This window comes from Parus major, chromosome 12 (genome assembly GCF_001522545.3).
Source record: "Parus major isolate Abel chromosome 12, Parus_major1.1, whole genome shotgun sequence".
Taxonomy (NCBI): Eukaryota; Metazoa; Chordata; class Aves; order Passeriformes; family Paridae; genus Parus; species Parus major.
The window spans coordinates 2,528,766-2,542,948 of record NC_031781.1 but is presented as its reverse complement, the minus strand read 5'-3'; the positions used below and the strand labels follow the sequence as shown (position 1 = coordinate 2,542,948).

General features: G+C 39.2%; 1 protein-coding gene across 15 annotated transcripts in view; it reads right to left on the bottom strand.

The window, feature by feature from the left end:
- ATG7 (autophagy related 7) overlaps nt 1–14,183 on the bottom strand; it is an 81,301-nt gene that overhangs the window by 46,816 nt on the left and 20,302 nt on the right. For 12 of the 15 annotated variants that reach the window (XR_004499204.1, XR_004499206.1, XR_004499207.1 and 9 more), the window contains exon 17: nt 4,481–4,603. Coding sequence is in view for 11 of the 15 variants with exons in the window: in XM_015640764.1 (XP_015496250.1) it covers nt 4,481–4,603 (123 nt within the window). In the remaining 4 variants the exon portion in view is untranslated. Of the gene's footprint in view, nt 1–14; nt 2,944–4,480; nt 4,604–14,183 lie in introns of those variants that run through there. The other 3 variants (XM_033517478.1, XM_033517475.1, XM_033517472.1) reach the window with 3 other exon arrangements.

Below are 14,183 nucleotides of genomic sequence, written 5' to 3'. Positions count from 1 at the left end.
AATCTCTTAATCTCTTAAGAAAGAAATTCCAGGGCAGGCCTGAATCTGTCAAAATGAATTTTTCCAGAAATGCACCAGATTAAAAACGTGAAGGAAAACAAAAAAGCTCACAGCCACAGAGAAGTCTCAAACATTAATTCTGGGCTACCCAGCAGAAATGATTTCTTTAGGAAGTTTTCATAACACCAAGCAAAATTAAATTCTGAATAATACTTGGCTAACAGAGAAAACTTGTCAAGTTACAGAATTTGCTGTTATAATATTGTTGTAGCTGGGTTTTGATGTTTTGCTTGGGTTTTTTTTTCTTTTGGCTATTCATATGTTATTGTTTCAGCATCAAATAATCTGCATAATAAGATGCAGAATCAGGGACAAGCAGGATATTTTTAATAGCAAAGCACACTGGAAATTCTGAATTTTCTTCCAAATTTGGACAAGCACAAAGTTCCTTTGGAATACCAGCTGCTTATTCTACAGCCAAACCTTGTTCCTCAAGAAATGACTGAAAAATGGCCAGGCACAAACCTCAAATAAGTGCAGAAATGATAAAATGGGGTTATCTGTATTTCACTAACATGATTATTTTATTTTTTTTTTTATTTTTTCCATTAATATGGATTGTTTGGGATAAGTCAACCAAGCACAGAAAAGGGATTTTGGCAATACCAAAGAGGCCTCATTCACTGACTACAAGAACTTGTCACAGAAGCTAGAGGCACCACACTTTCCTTGAGACAGAAACTTGAAATACAACATTACTGAAATAAAGTAACACTGACATCATGACCTGAATTCACATTCAAAAATAGGAAATCTGCTCCAGATTTGATTCCCCCCCCCCAAAAGCTCTTTAGGACCCTCTTACATTGCAACTTCTACCCCATTCTTGTTTTTTAATCAGAAAACCAAGTGAAAATTTTATTTCTGGTGTGTGTTTTATAGTCTTCTTTCCTCCTGGTGAAAGCAGGAAGTGCAGTAAAGCATCCAAGTAATTCAGGAATTGAAATCCAACGAAAATAAAAGGATATTTACACTTGTGCCTTATTACAGAGAGAAATGAGAATTACAGAGAGAAATTAGCTTAGCCTAGCAGCAAATCTGTGATTTAGGATGAGAAAACTTTTGATTGATTTAGAAATTTTAGAGGAAAAGCATCTTTCTACCCCAACACCCTTTACAGGGTGAATCTGGAGCACGAGGGGAGCAAACCAGTTGGGTTTGGGGATGCACTGCTCTGAAACAGTCCTGGGCAGCTCTGACCTGGGAATTATTCACTTTTCTGCCTCCAATTGCACACCTCTGATTAACAACCCAAGGCTGTGTCTATTTTAAGCCCAGCCATTAAACAAGGGTCAGGTTGAAGAGTTGAGGCTGGCAGGGAAGAAGCCGAGGGATGTGGCAAACAGGAATTCTGAGCTCCCATCAGCTGGGGCAGCTCCCCAGATGAGCTGGATCCAGTGGAAACAGCCTCTGGAGTGCTGAAATGGCATTTTCCCACAGCTCCCATCGGCCCTCCCAGCCTGGGCCATCACAGGCTGCACACAAAGCTCCAACTGGGGAAAAAAACCACCCCAAAATGTTCCAGAGAGCCTAAATTAAAGCCAGGTGCAGAAGGAGCAGATGCCTGGAATGTACTGTCAGTTCAAGACAGGATAGGAAAGCTTGCTGGTGTTATTATTTATTAATTGTCATGCTAAGGAAATCATGGGGAATATTTATGATTTCCTGATGCAGCTCATGTTGAAGGAATAGGTGTGCTATTGACTAAAAACCCTGCAATTGTATCAACTTTCCACTGAATCTGTATTAAAATATTATGGTTAACAGCACAGCCCTGGAATAGGAATTAAACATGGGAATTAAACATTAAAATAGGAATTAGTGCAAGTCAAAAAAAGGTTTTCACTAAGTGAAAAGTCTCCCATATCTTACTGTAAATTATGTTCCTTAAATTTGGGCAAACACACTCGGTGTTAATAATGTGAGGGGAGTTCTCATGGAAATCCAGGCTACCCAAAAAATGTGTTTAACAGTCACTCCTGCAGAACATGCACAACTTCTCCAGATTCTCTTTTAGGCAAACTCAAAACTCAAAAAAACTTTCTCATTAAAGCACTTTTACACACACATCATGAGAGCAGCTAAGCATTTAGGTGAATAAAAAATAAAAATATATTAAGAAAAAGTGAAACATAAGAGCAGCACAACAGTTTCTCTGACCCAACAAAACACTCTTGGCAAAATCTTCAGTGAAATGCTTTGAATGAATTCACATTTTACCAGTGAACCTTTAAAAATAAGCACAAAATTGAGTAATTCTCCTATCAGATGTAGGTTTATTAGTGAAATATCAGGGATTTATATATGGAATTACAACCCAGTGATGATGTTACTGGGTAAATATAAGGTTGGATGACATCTAACTTTACAAGTCTATTTTCTTTTTATAGTTCTGGGCTAGCACTGGATAGATTTTACCAGACAGGAGGAAAGGAAAATCTGCAGTTACAAGAAGCAATTTTTATGGTCTCCAAATGCACCAATAATCCACAAAGCCTCTCTGAAGAGTCTGAGTGGTAAAAAGCAGGTATTTCATTTTCTCATCAGAAAAATGAACTATTCCCATCCCAAACCAGGCCATACCCACCTGATGAAAGCTCTCAGCGCTTTTGCTGCAGTGGAAAGAGTTTTACCCTTTGGAGTGTAACGAGAAGATCTCAAATCAAAGGAGCAGCAGCCTTAGCAAATCTAAAGGCTCCATTTTCTGGAACACATTCTGCCAGGAGCAGCTGCAGAGCAGCCAGAAACCCAAAAAATCATTCTGCAGACCTCACACTCCCCAGCTGCAGCGTGAGAAAAAGGAGCTCGAAATACAAGAGAAAATGAGCTCGAGATAGGAGAGTAATTCTGCAGAGAAGATACTGAAAGCACTCTCTTGTGCACCTAAAAAAATTAAAGAATTGCCCCAGATGATGGAACTGAGAGACTTGTGGAGGAGCACAAAACAACTTCTTTGTTTTTCAGAGCTAACCGTGGCAAAGATGTAACAAAGAACTGGGTTTTAATCCAAAGCAATCCAGAATCCTCCAGAATTTACAAATAATCTGCCTGTCAGCCCTTGCCATTCATAAACACAGATTCATCAAGACTATTAAACTGGTTAACAGCTAAAAGAGATGAATTTTCCCAAAAATGCAGCAATCCCACAGGGAAGAATCAAGCCAGCTCCCTGGTTTTATGGCAGTTCAGGTAATTTGAAAGCATTAGCTCTGCAAATACTTTGTATGTCAGATTTTCCACCTCTGAGCAGTGATTTCACTGCATAAACCTCACTAAAGCACCCCAGGATTTTTTAAAGGACACAAATTCTGGGTTTGAAGCAAAACTTTGAACTTCAGTAACTTGCAGTGAACTCACAGCAGACTCCACACTTTGTAGAGAGCATCTAAAACCACTAAACTATACTAAAACTATCTAAAACATTAACAAACACCCACTCTGAAACTGCAAAAGGGATTTATAGATTGATACCTGCAAAATAATACATTACTGATTTTAACTGTTTTTATATTTTACATTAGCAGCCTAGACCACTGAAACTCAGGCCTGGCAATCAGACTTTAATTATTCTTGCTGTTAATGAGTGGCACATGATAAGGGGTGATTGTTTTCCCTTCTTGGATCCCTCTCATATATATATTTAAGTTTTTTCTAGGTATGACCATGCTGATTTCAGAATGCATTAGGTATTTTAAAGTTCATGTTTCCAGCATCTGCTACATTTAGTTTTCAAAGATTAAAACATGAAACAGAGAGCAAAGTCATCATTATCCACCCAAAACTTATTAAACAGAAACACTGTGGAGCCTCTTCCAGCTGAAAAAACAGCTCCAGCACTTCCACAGGCACTGAATTGTCACTGCTTCAGACCCATCCCTGGGACACAGCTGTGCCAAAATTAAATGATGATGCAAAAGGGTAGAGATATCAGCTATGCCAAAATTAAATGATGATGTAGAAGGGCAGAGATTTTGGCAGAGGGAGGAAGGAATATGAATCATTGTTAAATACAATATTAGGAGATACCTGTTTTGTTTTTATGGAACAATTATCACAACTCAATATTGAGTTATCACCAGTGCTGCTGTCCATGAGATCAAACACACTCCAATTTCTGCCCAAATTCCATGTTTAGGCACTGGGCAAATAAACAGCATTGTTTCCCCCACATTATAATCCATCCAGCAGCATAATTACATTTTAATTGACCTAAAATTACCTTTGATTTCCTTAACACCACATAACAAAAATCACCTGTTGCCTTTAAAAGCAACACTTGAAAAACTCAGATACAGAAAGTTACAATTCATTTAAGAGACTGTCCAAATAATTGTATTAATCCTTCTGTAAATCAAACACTGCTGCTTGATTCTCTCATTTGGTCACATGATTAATTAACATGCAAATTTTATTTGCTTACCTCAGCAGCCTGTGTCTCCTGGTGCAATAAAGTCAGACCTGTCAAGTCTTCCAAGAAGGAATGTGAAGAATTAAAAACTTTAGCTAGGAAATTAAACCCTTCTCGTTCATACTGGTCAAGGACCTGCCAAATAAACAGAAAAGTATTTCAAATATAATACCCATAATCTGATTCATCCTCATCTTTTATTGGGTTTTTTTTGGATATTTTAGTCTTTATTTTAGAGAAGTTGTAGATTATATAGAGGAAGTTTAACAGCTGAATTCTTAGGAAAGAGGTATTTTTAACATTTAGGGGAAATTGAATATTTTTAAAAAGTGATATAATAGATTTAAAGGAGAAGAAGGAAAGGAAAGGTTAAAAATTTTTATTTTTTGGAGTTTTTTTTGACAAATTGGGTGTAATTATTAGTACATTTTTAAAATGTGTTATTGGGATTGGGAAGTAGGGTTGGATGAAGAAATGATAAGTTAAATATACTTGGTAGAAATTTTAGTATTTTTATTAATTTTTTATAAATTATTATTGAGTTTAGTATAATAATTATTTTGTTTTTTATTGTAAAAGAGGTAAGACAAAGGTATTAAAATTTTAAAAAAAGGATTTTTTTAAAGGATTAAGAACTATATGAAGGTTTTTATTTTGAGAGAGATTATGTATTTGAATAATATGGTTATTGATTGTTTTATTTTAATATAAATAGAACTAAAATACATAAATAAGACAGAAGCAGAATCTTTCTGAACACTCAGAAAATGACTGGCTACTCAAACAGGTAAAACTGACAGAGAACAGAAGCATCATTTTCCCCAACTCAATTTCTACAGCGAGGAAAGCTGGAAGCGAGAGGGAGGAGAAGTGAGGTTTAAGATTTCCTGCTTTAAATTCATTTTTAAGCTTCTAACAAGACAGATGATAGGGCAAGAAGGAAAACTTGGCTGCAAAGCCATGAAAGGAGAGTTTGAGTGCCACAAAACACAGTGAAAGCCTGTTCCAGGGTATCAGGTCAGGGAAAGAACCATGCTGGGACAGCCTGAAAAAATTCCCCCAGCAGTTATCCAAGGCCAACATCCTCCCAGCCTCCAGGGATTCGTGGTTCTGAGGCTGCTGTAACTTTCTCTGCTTTAATTTTCCAGGTTTTTCTTTTATTTGGACAATCCTAGAGGCTCCTACAAGAACTGTGAGGTTTTAGTTACGTTCCTCTCGAGCCCCGAGCACGAAGAACTCGATTTCAGCTTTAGGGAAGGATTTGCCAGGCTGATTCAACCCAGTGAGATGCAGATTGAGGGAAGAGAAGATAAATATCAGACATGAACACAATTCTACACCTTTTGGGACAGCAGGCAGCCAGAAAATGGAAGGAACTTCTTCCTGAGGATTCCCAGTATCCATTATTTCCTTATTTTTGTTCCAAGTCGTGGTCATTTCATAGCCTGCTCTCCCAGATGGAGCAGCATTCCAAAGAGCTCTGCCTCCAGAACTTCAAGGAGCAGAGCAGGGTTTATGCAGGGACCTCAAAGCCACACAGATTTCATGAGAAAGGAGCAGAAAGTGAGCCAGGGAAGGACCACCAGGATCACCCTGGATCCAGAAGAGGCAGGATTTCCACAAGAACAGAAATACTCCTATCAGAATTCACCAAATCACAACTTACACTCAACAATCTTACCCCTTGCTAGTTTAACAATTCCTAATGCTCCCAAACACCCATTTCATTGATAAAAGTGTGGGAACTTACCCAGCCCAACAACATTCTTCAGCAAAACACATCCTGTGAGCTTTTACACTGAGTCCTACAGGAATTCAAGCTCATTAAAAACCATATTTATATTCAGCTGACAGGATTCTAAGTTTACTGCTAAAAACAGATCCTCACTCAGCTCTTCATGCAAAATTATCTAATGCAGAATTAGGTTTCAAAAAACACCAGGAGAAACACAACTATGAAATGGAAGACAGATGTAGGTGATTATCAAACATTTGGCACCTCCTTGACCACACTTATACTTCTAAAATAAACAAAATCAGCACTTTGTGTTCTCTTCCTGAATCTACAGAAATTGTTCTTCATATTTGAAGGATTTATTTTGCCACAGGGGTTTGGTGTGTGTGTATGCACAATGACTGATAAACATAATCACAAATTAAAGAAGAAAAAGTGATTAAAAAAATAAATATTGAGAGCAGTTCTTTGTATTTTTCTTGGTTTTTTTTTTATTCCTGAGATAAATGAAGTCATGTGAACGTTCACAGTGCAATACAGAGAGAGGAACAACTCCAGCATTTTATTTGAGATAAAATACTGTCACTCTCAATACTACCCACTAAATATGGTGGGATTGCACTCTGGGTGTACACATTTAATGACAATTCTGGGTTACAGAATTCCACTGAAACAAGCCAAGTGCAGCAGTCTCCTGCACCTGGCTCTTTGTGGAGCCCTGCACAGACACAATTCCAAACCCTGGAGTGTGTTCACAGCCCTGCTGTGGGAATTCCTCAGCCTGCCAGGGTTAGCCAAGGTTTTTTGGGGAACCACAACCCGGATTTTTGGTGCTGTAGGCCAGATCCCAGTCCACAGCCCACTGAACCCATCCCCAGCCTGCACACAACAAACCTCAGCCTTCTTTTAAACTATTACAGCACCTCAGAGAAATGCAGGGACAAGAAGAGTGAGGTATTTTGGTCTCTTCCCAGGGGCAGAACTTATTAGAAGATGTAAACCCCCTTGGGCTATGCAGATATTACAAACAGAGCAGGGAATTGAGTGCAACCTTTCTATACACAGCTCGTCCATCAAGCAGCCCTTAAACCTGGCTGGGTTTGTTATTCAGCAACCTCTGCTTTGATCCTGGCTCCCAAAAGCTGGGATTTGAGCCTGGAGTGAGAATTTCCAGGTGCTGCTCCCTCAGTCAGTGCAGAACCCTGAGTGCTGAGCAGGAGGTGCCCTGAATTATCTCAGGGATGGGCAGAGCTTGTCCAGTCCCTGCCAGGAACTCCTGAGCTCAGCCAGAGCCTTTCCTTAAACCCACGTGTCCTTTGTGCTGCCATCAGCCTGGGCAATGCCAGAGAGGCTCTCATTAAGTACTCATTTAAGTATTAATATTAATAAAACATTAATAAGGTCACAGATCCAGCAGTTGAAGGTACATTATTTTCAGATTTTTTCTGTACTGGTGCACATTAATATGACCCCATCTATTGCTATGGGAAGATTTAAACATTTATTTTCCCCACGTGCGGCAGAGACCTTTCCACAGTGCCACAATGGCAAATTCAGGTTTGGGTAACAAATCTGGCCATACTCTTAAAAACCTAAAGCACAACAATAAAAAACATTTTGTTTTTTCCTTCTAGCAGCAACCACAGAAGCCTGAAAAGCTGTATTAAAAAAGTCTACTTGCTGATTATAACAGCTTCCTTTTTACAATGAGGACAGCCTGCTGAATGGAAGTATTTGTTAATTAGTTTTAAATCCAGAATTCCAGTCACATGAGCCAACAAATGTCATCCCAGAGAGCCCAAGTTCACCTGCAGCACCACATGTGCTGCCTGAGCAGGTACCACTAAAGAAGATACCCACTATACTGAAATCCTTTTAATACAGACAGTGACTGGGAGAACATTTTGTCACCCTCAGGGGTTTCATTTCCCAATTGAGATGAATAAAACTTTCCAGTGCCACAAAAGGGAGGAACTCCATGAAGCTGCCCACATCTAACCTTTCCTACCCAAAGTCAGCAGCAGCTTTTCTCTGATAAATGGAGCAGGGCACAGATTTGTTCAGGCCAGACCTCAGAAAGGAAAAAGAATGAGGCAAAATAATCTCAGATTCCTATGCCAGGAGACCACACAGGGAATAATCACACAGCAATAAAACCAGGCTGGACAACAAATAGACATGAAATAATTCTAAAAAATGTTTCCAGATTTAATAAGTGATACAATTTGTTGTTGCATGGAAAGGACATTTTCTCCTATTCAATCACATCCAGCAGAGCCCAAAGCCCCAAGGCTGGCATGAATTTGCTTTTGCACTTCTGAACAATTCCCCACCATCCTCAGTCCCACTCTGATCCTCCCAAGGAACAGCTTTACAGAAGCAAAACACATGAGAGATGCTACAATTTACTTGATTCTTGATCTCAAACCAGTTACTGTCTGACCACAGATGTACAAAAGCCCACCTGAGCTTTTTCAGGGAATAAACCCAGTCCTTCAGTGATGTGTTCCTATACAGCAATTCATTTGCCAGGCAGAACAAAACAACTATAAAAGCACAACAAAAAGAATCAGAAATAGATAATTCTTGCATCCAGCTTGGCAAGCTGGAGCAGGAAGGATTTATTGATGAACTCTTATCTTCTCCTCACCTGCAGGTCACTTTCCAGAGCTTAGGAGAGCTGGAAAACACCAATTCCTTCTGGATTTCATGGCTGCTACAAACACTGCCAGCAGAATCCACCCTCTCCTGACATGCAGATCTCTCAGGCTGATGCCACAACCTTGATTTCAGTCTCCATTTCACAGAGCCAGAGCTGAATTTTTTTTTTACACTGTGGCATTTTAATAGAACAAATCAAGCTGTGGATGCACATCATCACAACGGGACCAAATCCACGGATTGCCAAAGTTTTCTCAGTAAATGATACCCAGTAACCCATTTCATGAGCAACCTTTTTATCCTGGCCTGTTTACTGAAGTTAAAAAAACCCCAAATCTCATGGCAGAGGGAAAAAAATACAGGCTTGGAGTAAAAGGACTTGCTCTGAAATGAGAAACAGATGTGCAGCCTTGGTGTTGTATTCTTTTTAACAGCATTCTGCACAAAGTTGTCTCAATTGCTGGGTACAAAGACATTCAGAAAGAGAATCTGGCTCCAGGATTGCTTTATAGCAGAAAAGTTATTATCTGCTCAAGCAAAAACACAAAAAACAAGCTCCTAACCCAAAGAAACTGGCTACTGATGCAAAATTGGCTCTTGTTTTATTTCTGTCACATCAATTTCAAACTTTTTCATCAGTATTTACATTTGGTTTGGCTTTTTTTTGTTTCCCTTTTTAAAGTAGTTTGCATCTGTGGAGATTGAACCAGCGCTGTTTACTCTCCAGGAAAAATAAAATAAGGAATGAATGCAACCAGCTGGATTATTTACACTAAATAAGATTTCTGGGTAACTTACCCCCAAAACACTGGGTTTAAACACTTCCCTCCCTCAAAGGGGGAAGATACTTCACTAAACAATTCAGGGTCATAAAAAAACCCCAAAATTCAAGGTTCTGTTCAGAAATTGGACAGGCCTGGGTGCATTTTTAAATGCTGTTAACTCCCTGCTTATCACAGGCCATGTGGCAAGGAAAGAAAATTACTGTTCACCTGCTGAAAAGACACATTTGGAAAACAAGACAGATATGAAAAAGTCTTTCCAGCTCCACTCTTCAAAATTCAATGTATCTGCCGTTAAAACAGAAATTTAATGGAAATCTTATGCTGTGAAGAACACTCCTGAATGAGAAGAGAATAAGCTGAGCCATTAATATTCAAAATTTTACCACACAACCCATAATTCTGGTTTCCTTAAAAAAAAAATCCTCATTCCCAGACTCTTGCCTTTTCACAAAGTGAAATTTTTATTGCCATCTGATCCTAAAAAAGGTGTCAAGAAAAGTCTAATAAGGTGATGCTGTAACACAGCTCTGAAAAAGAAGGCAATAAAATTGCACTTTTTTGAGGATCATGGAATGATTTTTCAGGGCCTCAGCTCATTTGTTTGCAACAAGAAATTCTGACAATATTACATGCAAAAAGATAATACTCCAAAAATTACCTACAATAAAATTACCTCAAACTTGTGCAGTCACACGTGATTGAGCTGGAAGTTGTGTGAAAAGCTGTGCTCCAGCTGTGCACTGAACAAGGCCATGCTGCAAATACTGGAAATTTAGAAACCACAAGGCAAAAATGGCATAATTTTGGGCTCGTGGCCAAATCATGAAATCACCCCCTGCATATACACAATTCTTTCCTTCCCATAATCACTATTAAAAATGAAAGCTAATCAGTATAAAACCTTAACTAATCCAAGTACAATGTGCTGAAAAATCATTTAAGGAAGAGACTGTTGTTTTAATTTAGAGTAGGAAATGAGTGATACAAATCAGCTTTTCCTGTTGCTATTTCCTACCCTGATTTTGAACTGCAGCGGGCAGAAAATGGAGAATTAACTCACTGAACAATCAGCTCTGAAAGGTCTCAACAGGATTTTTTTTAGCTTGGGATTTTTCAGCTCCTTTTGAATAATGAAAAGGAGGAAAGTAGAGCTCTAAGAGATTGAAGAAATGCCATTTTAAGCAGGGCCTCATCAACATTTAGTTCTTGGGAGATGCATGCACTATTTTCTGGAATAATTTTGATGTTCTTCATCAAGTAACCATTTCCTGATACCTGACAGATAAAACTGCAGGATTTTGATTTTAGCTGCTCTTTCCTTTCTTAAACATTTCTCCCAACTTATTTTCAGTGTAACAGCATCCCCAGGTCCCAGTCAGCCTGAGGGAGTTTCATTGCACAGCACACAAGCTGCAAGCATTCCCTGCCTGACAACAGGAGTAGAGAGATATGAAAGGAAAGAAAGAGTCAAGAGGAAAATCAACATCTCCATTTCAGAGACTGAGAGGCACAGAAGGGGTTTCTGGTAGTCAGCACCATCAGATTGTGTGTCCTGACCTCCCTGAACACGTGGGCACAATCCTTCAGTGCCCTCCCTCTGACTCCACGTTTTCCACAGGATGGATATTTACAACTTGGATATTTACAACTTGGATATTTACAACTTGGATATTTACAACTTGGATATTTACAACTTGGATATTTACAACTTGGATATTTACAACTTCATGTATCCCCTCTCTGCTTCCTGTCCAGCATTTCTGCTGCTGAGCTCATCAGCAGTTCCTGCACGCTTGGCTCCAGCTCCTTCTGGCATCACTCACCCTGTGCTGTGCAGGGAGGCAGAAAATCCTGATCCTCCCCAGGAGCAGCCCTGGGTGTCTGCAGAGAACCCTAAAGCTGGGACAGATGCAAGGGCACTTGTCAACACCTAAAGGAACCATTCCTCTCCCAGCCAAGCAGCTGCCTGATGTGAAAGATGCTTTGCTGCCAGCACCAAATTTGGATTTTACAAAGGCAGGAGTGGCCTGGCTCTGCAGGGGTGTTTGGAGCCAGCAAGCAGTGGGTACTGCCCAGGAAAAGTCATTTATTGCATGCAGCCCTCCCCTGGCAGCAGCACTTCCTTCACTGTCACACTGAGCCCCCAGAGCTGGCACTGCCTCGGGCAGCAGCTGCAAAAAATCACCTCCAAAATCCACATTTTATGCCCTGTTTCAGAGCAGAGGGTTTTATCAGCTGGATGTGCTGCAATACCTATGTAAAACAACACTTTCTTCAGAACCACATTCACTGGATTTCATCAATCTCTGCTGATTTACCATCTCTTAAAAGTAAATTCCCTCTGCCCTTCCAATTCCAAACCAACAATCCTTAAGGACAGATATATCAGCACTGTAAAAATGTGGGAAAGTTGAGGAAAAAAGTCAAACTTAGCCTAAACTGTTCAAAAATATTTGCAAACAAAGACAGCTTTCCAATAAAGCAAGGCTGATGATTATTATGATGATTATGGTGATTATTAATTATTTTTTTTAAGAAAAAGGGCACCAGGGTAGACAGACACCTATCAAAGACTGCAAAGAGAATGCAGGAAAACCTCTGAAAAACAAGTACAATGATTAAAATATAGAAGAGAATTAAAATGAGAAACTACTTAAATAATTAAAAACATTGTATCTCCATGAACATGCAGTGAATCCTTGGAATAACTGAACAATAAAGTTGGGAATAGAAAGCACTAGGCTGCAAAAATCTTCTGAAAGGAAAAAAAAAGAACAACTACAAATTGCTCATATCCAGCTAAACAAACTGATCTTTGGAGTTGCAGGTGGAATCCTACAGAATGAAGGCTGGAACTGGTGATGGGATGAACACCATCATCATCATCAGCACCACACACACACTGAATATTCCCGAATTTTAATCCAGTTCAGTGTTCTCCAGGTTTGTTTTTGCAGTTCTTGTAGGCAGATATTTCAAGCCAAAGTATTTTAGCTCAGTTTTGTTTTAACTGACAGAAAAGGGATGGTGTAACAGCCTCACAGACAGATGACAAGACAGCACAGATTGTGTCTAATGTAAATAATTAAGAGTTATATTCTAGGCACAGGTAGATATTGAAGATGTCAGTACTAGAAAACTGCAGTGATGCTGTTTTTTTCCTCATTGACAGTCCTTTACTTTGTCCTAAGTGTAGTTAGAATTTCTTGAATTAGGAGAAGAAATACTGGAGGAAAAAACCCAAACAAAAAACCCTTTAAGACCCATAAAATTCCATTAAAATGCAACAGAAATACAACCTGTCAGAAATGATTCCATTGTCTTACACAATGGCAGGTTTTTTCTTTCCCTTAAACCCTACTATTTTGAAATTTAAATGCAACAATGGGAAAATTCATTTTTATTTATTTCTAAGAAATGTCCTACATTCAACTCAGTATACTAAAAATATGCCTGGGTGTGTTAATGATGCATTCTTTAAGTCTCAGTGAAATCCATCCAATATTAATACAGAGACTTGTCAAATGTTCACATTTGTAAATCCAGAAAGTAAGGCTGAGAAAGTTTTAAATGGACTCTATTTCATTGACCTCACAGCCCAGCTACAGAAGCAACTCTTTTAAAACATTCTCTTGAGTTTTTGGTCATTTCTGTGAGGACAAACATTTCTCCCCATTTCCTTCATCATTTCTGCAAGCTCTGCAAGAGACTTTTGGTGTTGTTTTAGGCACAGGAAAGACCAAGGCTTTTCCCCCTCCTGACTTTTGCATCCAGACAATACTTGAACTGAGAAATGTATAATATAAAAAGATCTAAAGGAGTTTCAGTGACAGATCCATTGCTACTGAGAGAAAGCAAATAGGAACATCTTAATGCAATCAGGGAAAATCTGAAGGGCCTGGAATCAAAACCAAAATTATCTCAACTGAAAAACACCAGTGAGTGACTGAATGGTGCAGGTTGCTGTCATAAGTGATCAGAACAATTCCAAATAAAAATGCAGGCACAGCAGTTAGCAGAGGAGAACAATGAGAGCATTGTTGAGGCTGCAGGATGATAGATTTCAAAACTGAAACACTCATAAATAACTTACGCAACCCAAGCACTCAGTAAATGTCACAGCAAAAGGGTTTAATGTATTCCTGAGATGGCAAAAAGGGAAAACATCTGCAAGGGCAAGGGAATATCCTGACTGAAAACAGAAATTGTAACATAATGCCAACAATACCATCCCTGATCCCAGGGTCTGCCCTTCGTGACATGCAATGAAAGTGGAAAACATTCAGCCTTAACCCAGTGGGTAAAAAGGCACTTCAGCAGCTCAAGTTCCCAGCACACCGAGGAGAAAGTTGGGAAAGAACTTGAAAATTAGCAGAGATCTTTGTGCTGATTTTTCTAAGTGTCACAGTGGGGTAGCTGCACATGAGGATGACTGCAGTAGGGGAAGGAGAGAAATCTCTTTAAGGAGAACAACTCTGATTTCCAGCACGTGGGTGCTAAATTCTAGCTCTGGAAGAAATGTGAGCTTTGTGTA